General features: G+C 42.4%; 1 protein-coding gene across 4 annotated transcripts in view; it reads right to left on the bottom strand.

Moving 5' to 3' along the window:
* The window catches only part of RUNX2 (runt related transcription factor 2), a 120,961-nt gene that overhangs the window by 18,886 nt on the left and 76,300 nt on the right, over positions 1–25,775 (bottom strand). For 3 of the 4 annotated variants that reach the window (XM_023762292.1, XM_023762293.1, XM_023762295.1), the window contains one exon: positions 15,253–15,414. In XM_023762292.1, the coding sequence (XP_023618060.1) occupies positions 15,253–15,414 (162 nt within the window). The remainder of the gene's footprint in view (positions 1–15,252; positions 15,415–25,775) is intronic. The other variant, XM_023762294.1, reaches the window with a different exon arrangement.

Raw genomic sequence — 25,775 nt, 5'->3', positions numbered from 1 at the left:
CCTTACGTGAGTGCTTTATCTGGAAGCTTTCAGTGATTTCTGCCGTCAGAAAAGCCACTGTTACAGATGAGTGGAGTGTCCTGGGTCTTCTCCATCCCCACTCTCTGGAGCTCCTGACTCACAGCAGCACAAGAGTTCAAGGTTCTCCCAAGGATGCCTTCTTCTTCCTGGTGTCTTCAGTTTTCCTTCTCATGTTCTGTGGCCCCTGCCGAGTCTCCACGTCCTGTGAGGACAGCCGTCTGACCTGCCGGCGCCCACTCTCCATCTACCTGCCCTGGCCCCGCGCCTCCTCACATCCTGTGTGAGGCTGTGGGGACCAGAGTCCTCACTCACAGGCTGCTTGTCCACGTCTCTGTCCCCTCCTCTGTTTCCCTCGGCGCTAACCTGTTTGTTAGGTTTGCTAGAGCTGACTTCCTTGCCATATTTTTCTCTAACCTGACTCGGAATGGCTCCACTTGCCTTCTCCATAACCCCAATGTGGGGCTGGCTTATTCAACTTTTACAAACTTTCAGAAAGATTCTTTTCAAACTTTTATCTAGAAGTCTTATTATTTGCCATTTGGAATTTAACCTTTTTATGAAAATGTTGGCAGGGTGAGGTTCACACTTTGGTGAAATCCCTTTTCTCTTTTAGGCACCAGGGAGATGGCAAAGGAGAGCAGGGCGCCGGTGCAGCTTGGCTATCGCAGGGTCCTGGCTCGAAGCTGCTCTGCGTCCAGGCTGGCGCTTCAAACACTCGCCTGGAGGGCCTGCGCATGTGCGGGCTGAAGCATAACCACATCCCCAGTTTTCTAGTTCTAAGGTCCCTAAATATAGGCCTCGTTATCTGTTTCCTTACCCACTTTTGCGGTGACTTTCAGTATCTTACTGCAGTGGTGTTGTGAAAAAGGACATACCAAAGCCTTCGGGTTGGAGGGGACCCTGAGTATGAGGACCACCCTCACGTGAAGAGGAGGAAAATTAGTACACACACGTGGCCCATCCGGAGGCAGGGCTCTGGGATCCTGGGGAGAAAACACCCCTCTTTCCAGTACATACACTATCTTTATATTTTATTCCTGTCAGGTGACTATTATTTTTTTTAATATATTTTATTGATTTTTTTACAGAGAGGAAGGGAGAGGGATAGAGAGTTAGAGACATCAGTGAGAGAGAAACATCGATCAGCTGCCTCCTGCACACTCCCTACTGGGGATGTGCCCGCAATCAAGGTACATGCCCTTGACCGGAATCGAACCTGGGACCCATGAGTCTGTAGGCCGACGCTCTATCCACTGAGCCAAACTGGTTAGGGCAACTATTATTTTTTACAGTGGACTGTTATCTGTTGTTTCTCACTCTAGTTTGCATCCCACTCGCACGGAAGGTGGTGACTCTATTCTCCATCCCTGTTCCATTCTAAATGGCAAAGCCAGAGAGAAAGGTGGAAACTAGTTTGAAAGCCAAAGACACAGCAACCCATTATCCAGAACTCCAGTCTACAGAGGTTGAAGAGCCGTTGGAACCATTCTAGATTTCCCATCCTAGGAGATGCTGACACCTGTGAAAGGTACTTCATTGTGACTTCTTTGCTTGAGCTTCCAAACTCAACATAAATCCATGAAATAAAGTAAGTAGATCACTTACTGAGAGGTGTGCGCCCAGACTCTGACTGAAAACAAACGAACAGATGTTCGTGACTGTTTGCAGTCTGGATACCTCTGCATCTCAGGATACCAGGGAAAAGGGGAAGCTGTGTCCACGGGAAACAGGGCTTTAGTGACTTTCAAACAGGAAACATAAGAACTGCTCATAGCTTCAGGAGATCTTGAAGCTGGTTTCTAGAGCCACAAATGGAAGGTTTTGGGGAGGGGGGGGATTTCTTTTTAAGGCACAGATAAAGGATCTGAGAAAGGGGTGATAGTCATACAACAGCCTCAGCTATTTAACGCTTCCTCCTTTACCCTCGGTTTGTATTTATGAGATCCTGCTTAGAACAAGCTCCTCATCCCTTAGCAACTCAAGTTCTTTCCAATTTAAGATATGCCCCAATTCTCAGTCCTCTGGGAAGAAGCTGTCCTGGGCGCGGACTCCATTCACAGGGCGGTCGAGGCTGGTGTCCCTTCTGGCTTTACTTTTCTCAGATGCAGGATGGGGGCTTTGAGCCCTTTGTAACTAACCGTCAGCCCCTGGCCCAGGAGTCTTCGCACTTCCAGGCTGTTGCCACACACTTGCAGGTCTGATCAGCTAACGAGCACCTGTGTAGCCAGCTTGGTCATACCAATCTAGTGATTTTCATTTCTCTCCGTCTTGAAAGCAGTAAAACCAATGGGTGTGTACACAGGGTGTGAAAGGTATAAAAACAAGCTACCTAAATTTTAAGAGGAGAGGAGCATATAACGCTGGTCAATCACCCAGATTAATCCCATCATTGCGCCTCACTGCACTGAAGCCTGGGTTTGCACAAGGCCAAGGAAGGGGCGCTACTGGAAATAATCAGATTAATGTGTCAATGAAAACAGCCAAGCCAAGCACTTCAGCTCTCAAAATGGATTTCTGGCCCAAATTTTCCAGATTAGTGGCTCTGTATTCACTTAATAAATCAAGCACTTCCTGAATTGCCACTTCATTACGGGGCATATAAACAATGTCTAAACATTAACGAAAAACTTATAAGATGCAATATTATTCCTTTTAAAGGAAACTAACCATTGGGGGAGAGCATTACTAAAACATTTTGATGATACAGGCAAAACACCCTCTCCAATCCAGAGCCTCCACCCCCCACTCGCAGGCAAGCACAAGGCACCATCCTCTCCCCAGGGTGACCGCCAGACACCTAGCCACATTCTTGCTTCCGCCCTCACCCTCTTGCACAATTCTCCCCCAAACAGCCAGAGACATCCTTTGAAAATAGAAACCCATTTATATCGTGACCCTGCTTAAAATCTGCCAATGAATTATCACTGCATGCACCAGCAAATCCAAACTTCTAATCCTAACCGGTAGAGGCCCCAGGTGACCTAGAGCCGGCTACTTCTCTGCTTCCTCTCATCCTCTGTGCCCTCCAGCCCCTAGGCATCCTTCTTCGAACCACAGGGCCCTTGCACTGGCCTTCCCCTCGGCCTAGAATGATCTCCACAGGGCCAACCCCCTGCTGTTCAGATCTCAGCTAAAATGTTTCTTCCTCATCACATCACACTATTTTAATTTTCTTCACAGTACATATCCCTACTAAATCATATTTTCTTATTTTCAAATGCCTACCCTTCCTCAACAGTAGCTAACATTTACTGAGTACCAGGCATTAGTCTAAGGACTTTGAGTATATTAACCCTCCCTTAGTCCTCATAACAACCTTTTGAGGTTGGTGGTATTATTATTAGCCCATTTTATAGGTGAAGAAATTGTGGTACAAACAAGCTAAGTAAAATATGCAAGATCACAAAGCTAGTGAGTGAAGGAACCTAGATTGAAACCCAGGGAGTCTGGCTGCAAAGACTGTGTTCAACGACTATGCCATATGCCAGTAGGAAAAGCCCCCTGAGCCCTTCTGTCTCCTCCATTGCTGTTTCTCCGGTGGCTGGAACAGTCTCAATAAATGAGCTGACTTAATGTTTGTAATAATTTGTATTAATAAAGATTTTTTTATCACGTGGTCATAAAATACTATGGCAACAATGTTTCACTAAAAGGAACTTTGTTATAATTCCACTCATATTTTCTCTAAATATATTGAATATAGAAAGTCTGGTCCTCTGATCCCATTTATTCTATTATTAACAAAAATCACCAGTTTTTTTGTTTTAGTAACCTTTAGCTAATAAGATTCTCATTTCTCCAGTTAGAGAAATTACACTCCATGATAAACATTTTCAGGTAAAAAGGGTGTGACAGATAAGTTACATAAAACCATGCAAGGGCATGTAAAATGTCAGTAAGTAAAGTTCCGTCGTATTAAATAAAGCTGGGATTCTCCAATCTGTCTGCAGACTCTGACACACATGCACATACATAAGGCTTCACCTTGGACAGAAGTTCAGCTGTGGCCAAGGTCTAAGTGTGTGGCTCTTAGGCTTTAACTAATCTGAGCTTAGGTTGCTTCTTATCAGAATCAATTGAAGCAAACAAGACAAAGCTTTCTTGAAATCTATAGTAGTTGTTCCTATTAGTTCATAATAGCCTTTATTCTTATTATAAATAAGAATTATTGAGAACAAGTATTTGGTTTTCTGATGTGGTGATTACAGAAGCTTTCTGTGAGAAAACTTACCCTTTCGGGCCTTATTTTAGATTCATGGAGGTTCAACACTTATGATGTACTTTGGAGAATATGTAGCCCAACTAACTCATTTCACACCTGATGAAACTAGACCCATAGAAATTATCAAGTGACCTGCTCAAGAACATCAAAATTAGATGGCAGTTTCCTCAATTCCAAACCAAGCACTATTTCCAACACAATGCCAATGATTCAACGAGTATTTAGTCACCATGCCATATGCCTGGGTCTTAGAAGAAAAGTTTTCTGATAAACAAAACTAATTAAACACAAGTTTATTGAGCAACTGTTATTTTATCAGTGTTGGGTTCAATTATCCATTGAGATCCATGTCCCGATTTAAATGCTTCAATCATTTGCTGGATTAAAGAGGTTATTTGAGGTTTAATTAACCCTTCAAAGGGATATCAATCCAACTATATCACTAATCACTTTGAATATCAATGGTCTAAATGCACCAATTAAGTGACAGATTGTTAGAACTCATCTTAAATAGTTCTTCCTCACCATATCACTACACAAGACCCAACTGTATGTTGTCTACAAGAAACCCACATTAAATATAAAGACACATAGGCTATGCGGAGCAATGGGAAATCTCATTAATTGCTGGTGGGAATGCAGAATGGTGAAGCCACTTTGGGAGACAGTTTGGCAGTTTCTTACAAAACTAAATATCCTTTTACCATGTGATGCAGTGAGTGTATACTCCTTGGCATTTATCCAAAGGAGTTGAAAACTTACGTCCACACAAAACCTACACACAGATGTTTATAAGACACCCATACTACCCATGATGTGGTAGATGTAGTGTTATTGAGAGTAGACTTGAAATAGTTGTAAATGTATATCGCAAACTCTAGGGCAACCACTAAAAAAGGATAAAAGAGAAGCATAACTCACATGCTAAGAAAGCATTAAAACCACAAAGGAAGCAAAAGTGTAGAAGGACAAATAGGGTGAATAACAAGGGCAACGAATAGAAATCAGTAACAAATATGCGAGATATTAATCCAACCCAGTCAATAGCACTTTGAATGTCAATGGTCTAAATGCACCAATCAAAAGACAGACTGTCAGAATGCAAGAAAAGCCAAGACTCAGCGAATGTTCCAAAGGTACCGTACCTGTGACACCCACCAACTTCTAAGGGCAGAAAACAACTTTAACTTTTTCTGTCAACTGGCCAGGGGATCAAACTCTCCTTTTCTGAGCCCTTTGGCCAACATTCCACGGCACTTTTAAGCAACACTGAGAATACACTGTTTTCCTAAGGTGTAGTTTGGGAACGTACAGGTTTGTGTGTTTTTTTAAGGATGAGCACCACAACATTATCATCAGACTTTTTTTTCTCTTTTTCAAGCCTGTTTTTATTTCCTTTGTAGTTTTTATTTAGAAAGGGTTCTTCTTAATTATGCATGGCTTTATTGTGACCACATCAATGGGTTTCTTATTGATTTATCATGAATCACTCCTCTACTTGGCACAGGGTAGAGTGTTTATAACCATCATTATATTTGTTGCTATTATTCCACTAACTACGGCATTATTACTAATTATAATAGGAAACGAGCTAGAATGGTGACTGTGTTGGTTGGGAAGAGAGCAGCGAACTTCGGATACAGAAACACTGGTCTTGTTCTCGTCTGCCATGCTTAGCTGCCCTATTTCCAGTTGGTCACACTGTCCTTTGAGATATTCAGGAACAATGTTGCCTGAGCAGTAGTTTATTTTAATTTACATTACTTTCATGGATTTAGAGATATAGGAATTTCTTCAGCGTCACATTAAAAATAATAATTTAGACAATATGTCAAATGGGTTCCTCGATTTGCCTCAGAACAACTCACTTAAATTCTGACTCAATTTATAATATATGTCTTCCTACTGGCCAGAATAGTTATACGTACACTCATTCTAAATGTGGTGAAGAGGTGAACGCATGCATATGTGCGTGTGTGTTATAGCATAGAGCTAACAGTGTTGCTCCCCTTTAAAGAGAATGGGGAACTTTACAATATAATAACTTGCTAGGAATGTATTTGTGTAATGGAATGTGAAAGTAAGGTATATGGCCATTGTCATTAGCCTCCTACACAGTCCCACTTCTAGATCTATGAGCCAACTCCTCGCCACGGTCATGGCCTAAGTAATCCTGAAGCAAGCAGCCCTGACTATCAGGCGACCTTTCTCTGCGTGCAAGCACTTCCCCTGAGCACCCACAGGCAGAGCCTGAAACTAGGAGTCACCCAGACACATAGCAAAGGATTAGAAGGCCAGGCCCTGAGCCTGGAGGGGCTTTCAATCTCACTGGGAAAAGATAAGATCTGACATATTCTTGTCATATCTTAAGAAACATTATGAAACCACACATGTCAACAAGTGTAATTTTTTTTCTCAGTTGAAAAATGTAATTGTTGGAGCAACTCAGACAGTATAATCTGAGCAGAATGGAATTGATTTCTTTTTTAATTTCTTAAAGGAGAAGGCTTTATAAAGTTGGTTATGCAGCAGAGCAAAGAGACCGCCTTTCACTAAAATCGGAACACTGTTTGCATATGCTGGCATGTGACTGTGTCATGTTTGCAAAATGTCATTGCCTACGTGAGACTAAAAGCTTCCTGAAGGCAGAGACAACGTCTTCTGTCCCCTTTTATTCACTGCCTCCCTGGATACCCTTCAGGTATAAACCTAGTATTTGTTGGGCTGATCTGAAATGACTGAGGTGAATTAAAATTAATTCCTCCCAGGTAGGAAGAAATGAGAGAAGCCACTAATATATTGGGAGACATTATAAACATCCACAAAGTTCCGGAGAGCGAGCTACTATCACCTGAATTAAATAAGATAATGTTAACAGGATTAACTATCAATGATCCTACCTGGAACTAAAAAATCAGTAAAAGTGAAAAAATGGAAGACATGCAGCTTCACAGAACTGGCTGATGTGAGAAACAGGGCAACGTGGTTACCCAATGCTAAGGCCGCTTCAGGGGCCTACACAGAGGCCGGGAAGAAAGCAGCTTGGTCCCGGGTTCCGGCATTCAGAGGGACACTGACACACTGCAGTACGCCAGAGACCACGGAGCCGGACAGTGAGGTGACATAAAACCCTATCACACAGCAAGGATCTAGAAAGGGGAGAGGATGGGGGAGTCTAGGGAAAAAAAATCAGCCTGAAGATAAGACTTTTTGAGAAATGATCATTGTCAAAACCAGATCTTTTGCTTTGTTTTAGAGGAAGAGTTTTGCTTCGGTGTACAGCCCCGTTGATATCACTTCTATCGTTTCCTCAGAAAAGACTCTGACACTTTATTACATGATGGCTATAATTAATGTCAGACTCTAATTTAGAAATAAAAAATTCTATTTGATCACTTGGTTGCAAGCTGGACCTGAAGTATGCTTTGGCATCATTACTAACTGTTAGCAGCAAGTTCTGGAAACAGATGCAGGCTGGATATGTGCTCTAAATATGAAACACATTGCAGAGAGGCTTGGAGATAAAAATACATACTGCTTATGCACACTCTAACTGTGCTATTTCCTGTCCTTATCAGCAACCAAAGTTCCTCTGGTTTTGCTCTTTCTTTGTTGTTCCAGGTGAACAAACTGCTCTTTCTCCATTTTTCCCTTTTTTTCTCTCTCTCTTCTATGTGCTCATCTTCCTTTTTTTTTCTACCTTCTTTTCCACTATATTTGTTTCATTAAACATTAACTGAGCACCTTCTATGTGCTAGAAACTGTGTTAGGCTGTAAGGATTCAAGAACAGGTAAGGCACAGACACAGTCCCTGAGAAGCGTACCCCTAAAAGGGGAAAGGCATGTGGTCAAACTATGATACTGAAGGAAGATATGGACACATGAGAGGTGTCCAGCATACAGAGGTGAGAAATGGATATACTGAGATGAGAGAGAGATTCGCTGTGAGGAAAGTGGTGGCTGAGAAAGAGATGTTTGAGAAGGCTCGACAGGGCCCGGCCCCCAGATGCAGCCACTGAACTGGCATGGAAGAGTGAACCAGCTCCACACACTTGAGGCACGCCGGGCCTCCCTAAGAGAAAGGAGCGTCCACTACCCAGGAGAGTTGACTACATTATTTGGGGAGGCAGCTAAGTAGCCACATCAATGGATTGTTCTTTTTAGCTAGGTCTGTTCTGTACTTGAATTGATATGAATGACCACCTAAAGGTAAAGGTTTAGTAATTTGTCTTATGGGCAAAACTAAAGAAACAATTTAATTAAAAAATGGACCAATGATATGGAAAACCATTATCTGGACCATGTGGTGACAATTGCTGGGCGGAGAAAGTGTTTCCCAGGAAGGAATGCATGAAATACTTGCTAAAAAGAAACATCGCTGACAAAGTCAGGGACAAAAGGAAATAGTGAGGCGGTATCCCCAGTGTGGGGAGAGCCGTCTTGATATTTTCCAAAATATTAGAACATCCCTACTATGGGATATTCAGTGGTATCAAGAAATGAGCTATCAAGCCATGAGAAGATAAGGAGGAAGCTTAAATGCACATTTCAAAGTGAAAAGATCTAGACTGAAAAGTCTACATACTGAATGATTCCAATGACAGAACATTCTGGAAAAGGCAAAAATAGAGAGTCTGGAAAAAGACCAGTGTTTCCAGGGGCTAGGAGGCAGATAGGGACAGATAAGTAGGGGGAGCTCAGGGGATTATTAGGGCAATGAAACTATTCTGTATGACTCTGTAATGGTGGGTGCATGACATTTAATGCATTTGGCAAAACCCATACAAGTGCACAGCGCTGAGTGAACCCTAATGCAAACTACAGTTAATAATAATGTACCAACATTGGGTTATCAATTATAACAAATGCATCACACAAATGCAAGAGGTTAATAATAAAAGAAAGTAGGAGGGAGGGCGAGTTTGGAATCTGTACACATATGCTCAATTTTTCTATAAATCGAAAATGGCTCTAACAATAAAATATTAATTTCAAAACAAATGTATATAATGGCATGCTTTTACTCTTTTTAAGTTAATGATACAATTTAGTTTCTCACGGGCACTTATTGGGTAAGAAAAGCTTTCTTTCCTAAAAGTCCTAAGATCAACAAATGCCTGGAAAGACATCATCTTGGTCCTTGCAGAACCTCTGAGGCGCGTGCACGGGCAATTCTGAGTAATCACTTACAAGAGACCGTTGAGGCACAATAAACACCCCGACACATCAGAGAACAGTGCAAAGAATCGTCAGTGACAGTGAAACTAAAACTCGGGTTTCCTCGGTGACATTGCCTCCACCCTCTTCTCGGGTCCCAGCGAAGCACAGAAGCCACCGTGTCATTAAAAAGTAACTTTAATACTTTCGGTGAAGTGAGGTTCGAGCTCCCAAGTTTCCTTTTAAGAAAAGAGAGGGACTGCAGCCAATCTTCCCATCCAGTTCCTAACCAGGTCTTTGCCCTCCCTGCATCAGCACGATTCCTTTCACTACTAAATCCTTTCTCCACGTGTGGGTGCTCACACACGTATCCAAGATAAATCCTCACCAAAAACATCTGACAAGAACCACGCAGAAAATCAGCGTCGAACCATGTACACACATTTCCTCCCGAGCTTTGGTCCCTCGGTCTAGCTACAAATAACAGGAACCGGTCACACAGCCAAGGTCAGTCAGCTCTGTGAGCTGGGCCAACTATCCCCAACTGACCTAATCGGAATGGAAATCACTTCTTGGGTTCTCAGCACCAGCAACTCAAAAGTTATAATAACCTGAGGTCCAGGTACACCCTGAACCTGGGCCCGCGGCAGTAAGATAAAGACATCCTCTGCTCATGCCAGAAGACAGCCCATTTTTAGAGAAAGCAAGATGAAGTTCAACTTTCAGAATGCAAAAGTAACCCAACAAGGCACAGTCGATAGAACAGAGAATAGTGAACATTCAGTTGGTAACACAGGACTTGCCTTTGTTTAGGGCCCATTACATTTAATATCTTCCCCTTCTGTGGCTTCAAACAGAGAACTTCTTCAAAATAAAAGGGGATCCTGTTAAATGTATTCACTCGCCCGTGGCTGCTGTGGCAGAGGTGTGTCTATCAAACAGGTGGCTCTTAATACAGGAAGGGCCCTATAGTAACAAGTAGATGCTCTACTGTTTTATTGTAGTGGCTTCAACTTTCTGGTGTATTGGTATGAATTGCAGGAGTTTTCCTTTTAACCTCTCTTAGGGCACCACTCCCTCCCATGTCCTGGCTCTGTCCACGTGTACGCGGCACATGACTGAAGCGGCTGGTTTCAAACCTTGATTCAGGGGACTTGATAGGAACTCGGTTATAAGGTTAATTTAAATTGGACTGCATCAATCCCCACTGGTTTTTAAATTACATGAAACCATCACCCCAATATACCTTTAATGATAAAAGGAGTTTTTTTCCACTAGCAATTTCCAGATTTTGTGGTAGCAATAAAATAGTTTTAGTCATTTTATTTATTACACTAATGCCCATTCTGCTGACCTTTGAAAATATTATAGTTTAGCGACTAAGAGTCATAAAAACAGAGACCTCTTTAATGTCCTGTGTAGTTAAGTGGAATTTTTTGATATTTAAATATCTTGAAAGAAATTCAAGACTATTGGCTTACACAAAACGAATAACCTTCAGGAAGATTATAGTTCTTAACTGTTTCGTGTAAAAAGGCCCTATAAATGCAGAGGAAAATCATCCATATATGTATTGGCCTCTGAGAGTAAGTAACACAGGCAGAGAACACATAGGCCCTTCCCTTGAATCTAATTCCTAGAGTCTCTAAGAGACCTCCAGAAAGCATCTGTGCAAAGCACAGTGACCAAGACCACAGAAAAAAATACGACTGTATATCCCTTCTACCTCGTGGATGTCAAAAAGTGATGCAGACTGGGGTTCATCTGAGCTACTTCACTCAGGTGTGTGGGGCAGGGGGGGAGTTATTTGCAATGAATAAACTTTCGAAGGCTGACAACAGCTCATCATCTGACCCGCAAGTCAAAAAAGCAGACTCGATACACAGCTGTGCTTCTTTTCACAGTAGGATAATTACATAAAATACGTTTTGAAAGTCAGTGAGTTTTTATTTACACAGTGTTTGGTAATGACCTCCTGAAAAGTAATTACAATCTTCGTGTCAAGCCTTACAAGTGCTCTGAGCATCATAAATGCCATGGGTGATAACATGATTACGATGATAAAGACGGGCCGTGGTTAGGGTGGCTGTCAGGTTCGCTGGTCCTCGCCTTGCCACGCTTGCTCTTTAACTTTGCCTACCTCTGCATGGTGAATATTCTTTTAGGAGCGGATAAGATAAAATGAGATAATGTATGAAATCACTAGGCGGGGTGCTACTGAAATACAGATTACTTTGTGATGAGGCCACAATTATCACAGTAAGTGTGGTGGGAAAGGGGGGCTGCTTCTGGGCTGTAATGCCTCATTATGATAAGGTAGATGCTATTAGTCAATTACATGACAATAATGTATTGATCAGCCATAAACCTATACATGCTGCTATTGTTTTTGTTATAATACTATTCAAGGTTAAGAAAATGTTTCCTGAAGTTTGTATTGTAACTATGAGCTTCGAGACATCTGGTTGTGTATCATTCTTTGCAATAGAGATTGTGGGTAACATACCATTATAATATTATTTTAATTACACCTTGCTTCCATAAAGGATATGTGGAAGACTAAAAGAACTATATAATATAATATCATTGTCATTATTGTCATTCATTAAGTTCTAGAATTTGTATCCATACTTGAAAAATTACTCATAAGAAAGGATACCAAAAAAGCAAGTTGTAAAATCAGATCTCTGAAGGTAATTAAATAGATTAAATTGTGCCTTTCTTTGGCAAGGTCTTTTAGGATGAAATAGCATTTCTTTAGGAACACGTCTTTCTGAAAGAGCCTTCTGGTTGCTTTTATTCCTATGTTCTCTCAGAGAAAAACATTATCGAGCCCAATGACATGTAAGTATAACTTAACATTTTCTATTTTCTGAGATATAATTGAATAGTTATTTTCTTTAATCTTTACTGACTTTATGTGAATGGTTCCCAATTGTTTTAGATCTATAAATATTCCTGGTAAATACAGAATAATAATGGTAATAATGACAAACATTTACTGAGTATTTCTATGTGCCAAGCACAGTATTAAGTGCTTAATGAATGCATATGAGTATTAACTCATTTCAAAGGTTTTTATTTTAAATAGGCTCTGTGGTGACCCATTTTATAAAGCAAATAATACCCTCTGAAAGTTTAGATTGTTATCTCCTTGATATATTTAAGCCAGGGCTCGCCTGCAAATTATATATAGACATACAATTCTTGCAAAACAGTTTTAGCTCCAGAAAATCAGCTACAATCTATTTAGCACATAACGTGTGTCAGGCCCGTCCTAAGCACTTTACATAAAGCACCTCATTTAATCCACACAGGAACCCTAAGAGAAATCTTATATCCCTATTTTACAAATAGTAAAACTGGGTTTCAGAGACGTAAGAAACGTGTCCTATATGTGTATGAGCGAGGATTCAAGCCTGGATCTGAACCTCCAATCCTATTCTTTCTCACCCGTGATGGTGCGGGAATATTTTATGTATCCCTTCCTATTTGGGGATGAGAACTGATTACTCCACATGAAAATATGAAACTGGAAAGCACTGGAAGAGGTGAACACAGGACTGCTTAGCGATGGAGATGAAGGTTAGTATTGTAGCCGTCCGTGTCACAGAGAATGCATGCAGGCCTGGACCTTAGGGATCGCTGCAGACATTGAGGGGGAAGATAATCCAACAGAAACCATGCACCTTGGCACCTGGGAACCTGAGACAGGCAGTGAAAATGGTGCTCATCCCAGGCAACTGGGTCCCTGAGCCCCGCAGGGAGCACGGTGAGCAAGGGCAGGAGGAGCAGGGTCCCTCCGGTTCCGTGACAGTCCGCACCTAGTTCTTTCTTCCTGCTTCCCCGTGCTGCTGACCAAAGGGATTTTCTGTTCTCCTCACTTCAGTGTTTATACAGACCCTCCCACCCTGGCACTGTGCAACTTTGCCAGTAACAACTCATAGAAATGTTTGGGGAGGGAGGGAAAAGCTGGACTGAACTCGTTTGCAACCAGTTTAAAGCAGAGGCTCGTTCCTACCTTTGGCCTCCGTTTTTGCTCCTACCGCCTCCTCTGTTTATGGGCGTGTTTTACCTAATGAGCAGGAGATGGACTCAGAATAACCTGGCTGTCCTATGCGACACGTGTAAATGAGAAACACTTCTCAGGGGCATTTTCGACGGCTTCCCCACTGAATTCATCTACAAGCAGACTCAGTAAGAAAGAGCTGGGGGCGAGGGGGGTCCCTCAGGCTGCCACCACTCCCCGAGGCTTTTCCACTCAGAGCTGCCAGAGGACAAATGGCAAACCTGCCTCAGCCACACACGTTGGAACCCAGAGGACCCTAAGCAGACACAAGCTGGCGCAAATCCATCCTGACACAGTGTCACGTTGGCCTGTGCAACACAAAACACCCAGAATAACACACAAGAGGGGGGACCAGAAGGGACTCGACACCATCCAACACTGCCTCTGGCTCCACCCCAGCCTGTCTTATCATAACCCTGTGCCTTCCCTGTCCTTTCCTGTGTCTTTAATCGACACTTGCCTGGAGGAGCCCGTCCTTCCAATCAAGGGAAACGATAGCTAAGATTCTGTACGCGGCACCACTCCCCCACCAAGAGCATGTGACTCAGGAACCCGGCAGTCAGAATGCAAAGCGTGGCACGGTTCTCCCTCCATCCCTTCTTGGCCTACTCACCCCCACGGAGTCCATCTGTGGCAGGAAATGTGACGGCACTGGGACCCGAGAGCCCTGGCCTATTTGCTGGAGAAGCAAAGCCTTCCCTCCTCCCCCGTTGAAAGAAAGAAAGGAGACTGAACTAATCGAAGCCTGCAAGCCTGCTGGTGGGGCTTCAGCGTGGCAGTGGTGCAACTCAGCGGAGTGAGTAACGGCGTCGAGCTTTGCAGAAAAGGAGAGCGGGAGAGAGACAGAGACAGAAACACAAAGAGAGAGAAAGAGAGAGAGAAAGGCATTAACCTGGCCAGGAGTCACACAGGTGCCTGGAGCCCGACCGCTGGGCAGTGTCTGACCAATACAGGGTCTGACTATGTGCCCCTGGAGGCCACTGTATTTCTGGGGCGGGTGATGCCGTGGTATGTGCAGGGGGTGTGCTGAGAGATTTATTTCTTATTCACAGGACTCATGTGGTTGGTTGGCCAAAGAGCCTTTAGGTGGACGACAGGGAGGCTGTTTACCCCACGCACTCCCACTGCAAGCCACAGGTCTCGGTGGTAGCTTTGGCAGAGTGGACGTGTGAGCACTGGGGCCGCCACACGGAGAGCGATAGCAGTGCGCTCTGCGGTTCACAGAAAGGCTGCCCTGGGCTGAGTTGGCCGCTCAGAAGCCACGCATGGCCTTTTATGACTCTTCCAGGCCTCACTGCACCTCTGGTTTGTGATAAGGATCTTAAATGTGCAGGTGCTCTCTCCTGAAGCTGGTTAGCTTGGACGCCTGGGACTTAAAAGCCTTTAGAAATGGGGGGCTGTGCCATGACTGTCATCTGGCTCACAGGCAGGTGTGAGGAAAAGGAAGGAACAAGCAGAGGAAGGCCTGGCAGGAGACCCTCAGGAGAAGGCCCTGGTGATAGGGGCTGTGCCCACCGGGGGGTACAATGCAGCAGGACGCAAACTGGTGGCATGCACTATCGCCTTAGGAAATATGCCATCTCTGGAGCGTTTCTGACTTAAACTGGGAGAATATTTATAACCCCCTAATTCGGAAGACCCGGTCTGCCAGTTGTCAAATCCTGGCCCACTTGCGTCTGAGAGAGAGTTACTGTGAGCACAGGTAAGATAGACATGGCCCATCCTGCAAGCCCAAGCCCACCCCTGCACGGGAGTGAGTTTTGAGTTGAAGTGTGGTCTTTACCTGAAATACGCCTGGGCACGTCGGTGATGGCGGGGAGCCCGGTGCCCCGTGTGGAAGACAGCGGGGTGGTGGAGTGAATGGACGGGGAAGTCATCTGGCTCAGGTAGGAGGGGTAAGACTGGTCATAGGACCACGGTGGGGAAGACTGTGCCTGCCTGGGGTCTGGGAAAAAGAAAAAAATCTTTAGTATACCAGCTGCTGTGGCCTTAGAACACACAACCCAAACAGGATAAACACACACACACACACACACACACACACACACACACACGGTCTATTTATTCCCTACAACCCCATCCCCTCAGGCCCTATATAGCACAAAGCTAGACAGACTTTAGGTGTCAAAAAAAGTAACAAAATGAATCACAGGGAAGGACTATTTGTCTCTCACATAAACATGTCTACTTAGAAAGCCTAATAGTCATTAGAAAACAATCTGCTTCAGTTATCTTTGCAAAGCTGAATTCCATTTTATTTGCTTTCTGTACTTCTTCATTTACTCCAGTGAACATGTACTACTTCTTTCTTTTAACGTTTAAAAATTCTTTGAACAATGAACTTAGTGAAGGAACAGGCAGACTGCTGCTTTCTACTGCGGTAGACCCAGCTACTCTTTCAGGCGTGCTTTTTGGCTTTCATCGTGTGTGATGCCACCATGTTAGCACGGTTCACTTTCTTCCCAGGCAGGTCGGTGGGATGTCACTTGCTAGCACGGAGTTGGGAGCAGAGATGAGAACAGGGTGGGCAGCATGTGAGAAGAACAGAATGGAGGGGAGCTCATGGTAAAATTACTCCAGAAAATAACCTTTGCAAAAAGGCAAAACTTAATTGCAAAGTCAACTACTATGAAGAACTGAAAAGCTTCATCACCATCCAGACAATAAGAAAAATGATCCAAAACAGGAGAACAGGGACATGTCTTTAAACCTATTAGAATCTGTTTTAAAAAGGTGTCACGTGTTTGGAATGTGACCTAGTGTTACCTACAATCACTGTGATAATAAAAATAACAGGCAGCCAACTTGTTAAGGTTCACTGCTGACCATCAACGCTATTTTGGGGGGTATCTTTATGGAGTTTCTTGGAGGAACAAACTCAAATCAAGGCCAAGCAGATTTATCAAGAGCTTCAGTCTACATATGAAAAAAATGTAAATTTTCTCTATGTTTCCAGGGCGGAAAAGTGTATATTTCAAACTGTTTTGTACTTACTTTGAGGGCTAATCAAACATAATCACAAGCACATTTCTCTTAACTTTTTTTTCTAGTTTCAAACATTTTTGTTAATTTTAAAAATGTTTGTTATTTTTAAAATTCTAATATACCAGGCCATTGACAAGACAGCTTTATATATTAGAATATCTATGGATTTTGGAATGTTCAGAATTAGGTTCAGGCTCTGAGACTTTCTAACTGTAATCTTGGGTTAATTACTCAGTGACTCTGAGCCTCAGTTTCCTCATCTGTAAAAGGGGTCGAGGAATAATAATATCTAAATCACAAGGATGTGATGATTACAGGAGAAAACTATGAATAGAGGACTAGCATAGGAGGCACTCAGTAAGTATTCATTCTTCTCTTTAAAAAAAAACTCTTTGTAACACTAGGGTAGTTCCATGGTTAAAACACATCTGCATTGGAGTTAATAAATTTGCAATAGGTTTTAAATTATGCCTACATCACCTGTCAGCCTCTGAATATGAAAAGCTTATTTTTCAAAAACTATTAAATATTTGGATAGTCAATTAAAGTTTATTTCTTTAAAAAATGAGAATAACAAGACAGGTTTTTCTGAGATGATTCCTCTTTTTAAATACTTCAAGTTTTTCTCTACAAAGTCATCTAGTTTCAGCTATTTCTTGTTTATTTGTTCAATTCAGAAACAATTTATTTAAAGACTGTCTAAATAGGACATACTTTTCTTGAGTCAAAATAATTAAACACATCTGGATATTTATCTGATATTTACTCTATCAACAAATATATAGAAAAATTCATCCTATTCCATTTTAAGAAACATTTTTACCTGAGTTTGCAATTTGAATAAAAGTATATTAGTGTAAATGGTGACCATAAACTTTTCCTTCAGAAATCTAAAGGATACTTGATCGTTAAAGTAATGAACCTTTGTACTTTAAAATGTTCAAGGTTGAGATTGTATAGATTGGCAGCATTTCAAATCTGAGTGAGTGGTCCTTGTTATATATCTGATACTGACTTCCTTGCTTTAACCGTTAATGTAATTCACTATTCAGAGAAATGGGAAATGATCTTCAGATGGGAAAAGACACATTCCTTACAGCACCAGAAGCAACATTTTCAATTGACACAAGGGTCAGGAACCACAGAGCTGAGTTGGGCACAGAGGGACTCACATTTGGGTTTGAGTTCTACTCTAAAGTCACCAGATGACTTCCTGAGCAAAGTAGTGTGGCCTGAATGTCCATTCCTCTCCTGTGACATGTTGTCACCAGTAGTATTGGGGCTCCATGCTCCCAAATGGGGGGAAAAATACAAAGAAATGTAAAGAGTGACTAAAATTATTAAACATATCACAAAGGAATTGGGGAACTTAACTTGGATGTAAGATACAGCCTTTCCTTTCTCTTTAAAAAACTCTTGGTGACACAGGGATAGTTCTCTGGTTAAAACAAGTCTGCATTGGAGTTAATACATTTGCTATAGGTTTAAAGCTATTCCCACATCACCCAGTCCTCCTCGTGCAGAAAGGCAGCCCAGTGCCAGGAAAACAAGTGAGGAGAGGATCCGAGTTGGAGTCCAGCAGGTTTAGTAATATTATCTCAGAGCATTGTAAGCATTAAATAATATAGAGTGGGTGCAAATCCTCATTATAAGCTGTAGGAACTCAGCTGTGTTATCATGCTCTCTGTACCTCAGTTTCCCCGTGTGGAAAACGAGGCAGCATAATATGGTAGAGCGAATACAGCAAGGGGAGTTACATGTACGTGGCTGGGCAGAGCTCCCCACTGCACTAACCAAGGCACTTTGGGTGCCTCAATGGCTCATCTGGAAAATGAGAATAATGATACTTTTTAGGGTTGCTGTGAGCAGTACATGAACTAGGCCTTACATGATAAGTCATCTGATACTCCTGGCAATATTAAGTGTATAATATCTAGAAGTGATTATTGCTCTCTGAAAAATGAATATAATAATAACTACTATCATTCTGCTTACAAAATTAGATGAGATAATATAAGTAAAAACATTTGAATAACTGGAAAGTGCTATATTGAAACTTATTCTCTTTAGGAGCGCACATCATCAAGGCCCTGCTGTGTGATTTGAGGTATGTTTCTTAATGTTGCTGAACTTTAATCTCCTCATCTGTAAAACAGGTTTGATAATATTATCTCAGAGAGTTGTGTGAGCATTAAATAATATAGAGTGGGTGCAAATCATCATTATTCTTCAAAAAATTAAAAATCTGACTCTACACTATGCAGTGTGGCTGGGTTGCCTAGTGTTATTGGTGAAGATTTCCAAGGACACATTCAGCATAATTCAGTATAATGCCTGTCACACAGTAGGTACTCAATAAACCACCAGTGAATGAAGTTTCCAAGGTGGCCTGAGAGTGAATAATGGAATTTTACAAGAAGTAGTAGTCATTTTCTAACTTCCCCTATAAAAGCAGTTGTGTCAGTGAGGTTTTAGCTTCTACATAAACTTCCCTGTCAGAACAGTCTATTAAAGGATAGTTTTACTTAGTGGGGGTCCTTCCTGAAGATATCCAAGGTTAGCCAAAATAACTTCTTACTCTCCCTAAACAACTGAGAAGATCTCGCTGCGTTTTGGGGGTGCTTTGTCTCTCAGAGGGCAAGCTGCAGTCCAGCCAATCTCTTTCAAAGCCACCATCACCATCCTAAGATTCTATAATAATGACCTACTTAAGAAGAGAGAGTTACTAAAGAAAAATAGAACACAAGAACTGCCACGTGGAGATCACTAGATTTGAGTATAAGTAATTTTAAAAGGGACAGCAATCTTTTAAAGAAATTTTTTTTCAATTACAGTTGACATAAAATATTATATTCATTTCAGATGTACAATATAGTGATTAGACATTATGTAACTTACAAAGTGATCCCCCCAATAAGTCTAGTACCCAACTGACACCACATACAGTTATTACAATATTACTGACTATATTCCCTGTGTGGGACGGCAATCTTAACAAACACGTAATGGTCTCTAAAGACCCTAGGCCTTCCCTAATATCCTGTGAAGGAACCATTAGTCATCAATCCCAGCTCCACCATTTCTGGCCTGGGTGATCTTGGACAAATTATATAACCTACCTGAGCTTCAAGCTTCCTAATCTGTGTAATGGAGATAGACCTCCCCACTAAGGTTGCTATGAATGAGATAATGTAATAACAAACTTAGCACATGGAAAGAACCCAATAAATGTTCCCCACTGTTAAAACTTACACCTTTACTGAACCTTCATTCTGTATTTAGGTTTCCAGCCCATGAACTCTAACTCTAGCAGAGGACAATTACTAGGAAGCTTCCTATAGTTTTGAAGTTCACTATTTGGAGAATATATCTGTGTTAGTCACGTCAGTACCCACTGCAATCATTTAACCTTAATCACTTTCTTTCTTAGTCTTGGTTTCTCCAAGACCAAGAAATCTTAATCTCTTTTAGTGCATTTTCTAAGACTGTACACTTTAACTTTTTTCAAAATGTTAGGGGAGAAAAAACGGCTCTAAAATACCTTGACTTCCAAATGCCCAATCACCAAGAAAGTAGAATTCTATTATAAATATATGATTATAGCACATTTGCTTTGTTGTACCAATGATTCATGCTTACAGAGAGAAAATTCACCTCAACCTGATCTCATAAAGGATTTCTGATCTCAGCTTCCTGAAGAAACCTGAGACTTCTGAGATTCACTCTTAACTTGGATGAGTCAGAGCAGGTGACAGATGTTTTTTAAGCATCACCAGTCAATCCCAAGGTTATTAATAGGGAAGAGTACAGGGCCCAGCTCTGAGGAAAACCTACTGATTAACCACTAACAAACCAGAAACTGTCTTCATCTCAACCTCAGGCCCCACAGAGCCAGTATAATCCACTCTTTCACTCTGCCCATCCAGAGTTACATTGAGTAGTCTGTCTTCTCCAGCCGGCAGAAATATGGAGGGCACACCGTGTCTTACCACTCCAACCTAAAAGAATATTCTTGATTTTTGTGTCTCAGAGGATAGAGCGGCCAATCATAGTCTTGATGCTACTAGTACATCCTGGGTGGCTTTCATTAATTATAAGCACCCATACATTTTGAGAGGATAACTGAAATTTTCAAAAGAGATGAAAACTGCTGTTAAACTTTAAGTATGTTTATGGTGTTTTATAAACTGTAACTCACTGTTTTTACATGGCAATCTTCAGAAACAGTATCAATGCTATGTTTATTACTATCCTATAGAGATTCAAATATGACAATTGAAAAACAAAACCCTTGGTGTTATGTGCACATACACTAGTCCTTGGGAAATCTGCAATATTAAATGCCACATGAGCATTTCAGTAGGACTCCACCCCTATTTCTCCCCAAACTTCTCTCCTAGCACCTAAAAAGGGGGATTTAAGGGGAAGTTGAACCGTAACAAACAGAGAAAAAATCAGGTCTTTCGTATGTGATGGGCCTGCTGTCTCACAGGCAGGATGTGACTAATCAAAATGACTAAATGGGAAAGAAGAGAAAGAAGCAGTAAGGAGCTTAGAGATAAAACCAATGAGAAAACAGTCCCCAGTTCTACCTGTGAACGCATGCTAAGAACTACCACTGGGCATAGAAGAGCAGGCACTATATTGGACACCTCAAATCTGCAACAGCACACTTCCCAAAGAAACCGTGGCTTCCTCCGTAAGAACAGACCAAACCTAGCTACTAAATAAAGCCAACAGTCATTTGACATAAGGAATCCCTTCAGCAATCGTTCCAACTGAGGCAGAGTCTGTCAGAGATACTGCTACTCCTAAAACTGCATGGGACCACCCCACACGGCTTGAATTCTGAAAGGACACCGAAGTCCAGAGCCTGCTCGCACTTGGCAGTTTCCCTACTAAGTGGTGGGCAAGGAGGCTCTGATGAGCTATCCCTGTCTCATCTACAAAGTACAAATGGCCACCACTGCCGCACGAACAGGACTTTTGAGGGGGAAACTTTGTGCATGTTGTTCTGGTGAATCAGCAAATCACTCGGTTTTGTTGAGATAAACAGCTCCTGGATGCCCACATGGCAGTGTGATGTGTAAGAGACAGATAAGAAACAGAAGATATTTCTTGCCTTGAAAAAAAATCTCACACAACCAGTTGGGGAAGTAAGACTAATAGATGTAAAACAATGAATTCAAAACGTTCAAAGCATCTACTTGTGTCTTTTAAAAAGCTGTGAAGATAGAGATGAACCACAGAACACCAATGTCAGAGTGTACTTTGTATGTTCTCCCTCTAAAGTGGTGCTCCTTCGGCTTAGGCTGCCTGGAGATTGGTTGCATCTGCTTTCCATTCTCTAAACCTCCAAAGCATAACAGCACAGAAGGCAACATGCCCAGGGGTTGCTCAAAGATGCTAATTGGGGGAGGGTTCCCACCTCTCAAGTTGTCTTTGCATAAATGGAGACGACCGTTTACTTCCTCCTGTGGGTATGAGGAGAGCAAGCTCTCTTCTCTGGGTTGGACTAGAGCTTCTGAAGGTTATAACTGGTCTGGGGAAAAGGAAGGAGTGGCTGGGCATTTTCTGAAGTGATATGCAAAGAGTCATGGGATCTACGAGCAGCCATACTTGCAAATGACTGAAAAGCTACACTTCATGTCTGCATAATTGAACTCCAAACACTTGGGCTCATAATAAGAGAGGAATGGGGAGGGCAGATGATTAGGAAAAAAAAGGCATGCTAGGAAATGAATTGACTCTGGGAAGACTTTCTTAATAAGTTTGAAGGGTGAGAGCGGGGCACACAGTGGTCAGAGAGCTTTCTAGAGGCCCAGTGAAAGGTATGTGTAGAAACTCGGTGGTGGATCCAAGCAGGCCCCCTTTTGAAAATACTTCGGTTAAACGTGTGTGGGTGTGAAGAAGGGCCTGCCTTCCTCGGGATCACTCACAGCGAGGCCCTGTAGACACGGTGCTGAACTCCATGCAGAGACGGGAGGAAACAAGTCAACACGGCAGAGCCCGCACCAGCACCCAGAGGCTGCTTCCTGTTTGTGCTGCCAGCAGGCTTCTGAGCAGTGTGATTTCTGCCCAAGCTCAGTGTGCCTACAGTGAGCGCCTGCTGCACTTGGGGAGCAGGGCGCAACTGGAGAGATCCACATCTCCCCTCCTTATCCTCCACCCCTGTGTTTCTCTTAATCAGCACTCAAATCAGGCTCTGTAGACCTCAACTATTTCTTGAGAAAACTGGGGTATTTACAGTGAACAGAGTCTACTAGTTTAAGATCATGTCTCTCAATTGCTACCAGGGTCAAGTAAAGTCAATACGTACTATTGACAGAGAGAGTCAGAGTTACAGTTTCCCATCCTCAACTATTCCTGTCATATTACTGTCATTCATAATATATACTCACATTCACATGGACATGAATTCCCATTTCAAAACAACTTAGACTAAATACTAAATGTTAAAGTCTACGTCTTCTCTAATAACCTTTTTAGCTAGACTGGATTTTTCAATGAACTTTCTCAAACTGACCAAGGTGGCTGCCAGAATCATTTGGCAGAAAACCAACCCAACTGAGTCACAGAACGTTAAACTGAAATTTGAGGGGAAAAAGCAGCAAACTGGGTAAAATTGCATGCTATGTAGGGTATGCCAGGCATGACAACAGATTATAAGAAGAGAAACTTAGGAGACAATAGCAGGGAAGAGAATGAGAAGTGATAAGTATAGCCTCACACATCATAGCCTGTAACAAAATGCTAAAAGTAAAACCAGAAGGAAGTTGGACTATTAGGACAAGGTAATGAGAAGCGCCTTTTAAGTTTCTCCAACCTTTGGCTGAATGAAACTCATAACTCTCTTACAGAAAATGAAGGGATTTTTTTTAATTTAAAAGGAAAACCTAATAGAAGAAACAAGAGGTTATGCCACATGTCACACTTAACCTGGTTTGAGCCTTGGCCTACCCTGGACCTCGGAAGTAAAGCCAGCGAGTGGGGAATAGGCTACACACAGGTAGAACCAGAACTTGAGATACAACTGGAATGTGGGACTGGCCAATGGAAGTGACTCTTAGTTCAAATCACAGTATTGAAATGGGTATAATAAATTCTGGTTCAAATCAGTTTGATATCAACATCCAAGGTGTTAAAGAAGGTCCCAAGCATGGTGAGTCCTGCTATTGGATAGATGATGGTGCCCATGGTTCTAAGAATTTTCTCCCATTCACCCATTCATTCAAACGAAATTTATTGTGTGCCTACCTGCTACTGTGCTTGGCACTAGGGATATTAACGCCCTCATAGAGTTTTCAGTTTGGCAGGTGAGACTGACGATAACCAACTAATCATACAACTGTGATAAATGGGGAAAATGAGATATCCTTGGCACCGTAAAAATGTACAGTGGGGACTCCAACCACGTCTGGGGGTCAAGGAAGGTTTCTCTAAAGATGTAACGATTAAGCCAAGAACTGAATGGCAAGCTGAAGTCTAGTAGACAAGTAGATGAGGGACAGGAGAACTTAAAGAAAAGCAAACAGCATGTATCAAGTTCCTGGGACCGAGGCAGTATAGTTTGAGAAAGCCAGTTTGGTTAGATTACTGACACTAGGTTCAAAATAATGTGACATGAGACTGGGAGAGCAGGCAGAGAGGAGCCAGACTATGCAGAACCTGCTGGGCCACACTGAGGTGCAATGAAAGGTCGCTGAGGTGTTTTTCAGTATGGTGTGACATAATCAGACATGCAGGTTTAAAATCTCCCTCTGACAGCATCATAATAGAAACAGGGCAGAAGTCCAGTCCATACTGGGCACACAGGGAAGGATGTGGAGGGAAAACAGCAGTAGAAATGGACACAAAGGTGGTGCCCTCAGGAAACCGAGAAGCAGCTGAGGGCACTTAGCTGCCCCCACACATCATCTGACCTTGAAAATGAGGCTCCTGAGACGCCCCTGGCTGGATCAGGATTGACTCTGGATGAGCAAGGTAAGCCTGGGGTAATTGGCCTTGGGCCTGCAGCACTGAATTAGGCAGGCTCCACCCGGTACATTCTGGTTCAGGGGTAACGCCTGGACACCTGTACATTTAACGAGCTCCCCAGGTGATACTAATGTGCAACAAAGTTTGAGAACAACGAACATCATTTTTACGGATGACAGTTATAAAGGAAAATTACCCAACGCTGTTTTTGATGTAATCTTCCCTATCAAGAATGTTTTTCAAATAGAAGAAGAACAAACATGCTAAAGAGGAAATTAAGGCCCAAGAGAGGTAAGGAGATAAGGGAGAGCAATTTGCTCCTTTAAATGCATTCAAGTTTCTCCTCCAAGATGAACTATACCCCATAGTATTGCAGGAATTTGTGGCAACTAGTCGGCAAATGGCTTCTAGTTGACAGAGCACGGTCAACATCAGCCTAGCTGGTTTCTACTGGATGCATATTGCTTTCGAATCATCATAAAGTTTAAAAATTTTAGGTTGAACCAGCCTAAGCTGAGGACCATCTGCAGTTGTTTTGGAGCCATTTTTGTTATTGACTTGCTTGCAGTCCCATAACAATCCTCAAGTCAGTTTCAGTAGTCTGTGTACCATGAACTTTTCACCTTCATCTCCTGCCCTTTGTGACTATTGGGAAGCAGAAGGGGTTCACTAAAACTTGCTTCCTAGGATTAATAAGGCAACAGATTAAGAGCAAGCTCATCTGCCTATTGTGCATGTTGACCCAAGCAAGATAATGCCTTATCTCTAATGTGATTTAGAGCTCGTTAAAAGGCCACCCAGAAAGTGGCCGTTGATGTGGCTCGGGGTAATGCCCTCATTAATATCCTATGCCAAGGATATTATAGTCCTAATTATGTCCAGCATCTCCATCACAGTCTTGAAGAACAAAAGCAGCCTGTCTAAGCTTCAAGATGAGACAAAGTGGTAAGGACTAGCCAGCACTCTGGATGCAGAATCAGAGCCACAAAATAACCCTACAAGGTAGAAAGTGGAGGTGAAAGTGCCATAATGAAACTGAGTAAGATCAAAAGTACAGAGCTGCGTCTGGTCAGCTCCCAGACAGGACAGGGGAAGCCTGGGATGCATTAACAGAGCACTACCTTCAGCCTTTCCATCAGATGCTCCTACTTCCCACCTGAACGGAAACTTGGGTTTGCCCAGTTCTTTCCTCCTAACCGTTTCATTTGGCTGCTGCTCATCCTCCAAGGCCACAGAATGAGCCAACTTCTCTTCAGAAGTTCTTCCATCTTTCTCATAACCTACACACTTCCAGAACGTTCCCTCATGTTGGTACCTGGCTCAACATCTTCCTGGTTCCCCTGG

The sequence above is a fragment of the Myotis lucifugus genome, unplaced genomic scaffold (genome assembly GCF_000147115.1).
Source record: "Myotis lucifugus unplaced genomic scaffold, Myoluc2.0 scaffold_241, whole genome shotgun sequence".
NCBI lineage: Eukaryota > Metazoa > Chordata > Mammalia > Chiroptera > Vespertilionidae > Myotis > Myotis lucifugus.
The sequence above is the reverse complement of the archived record's forward strand: the minus strand, read 5'-3'. Positions and strand labels throughout refer to the sequence as shown.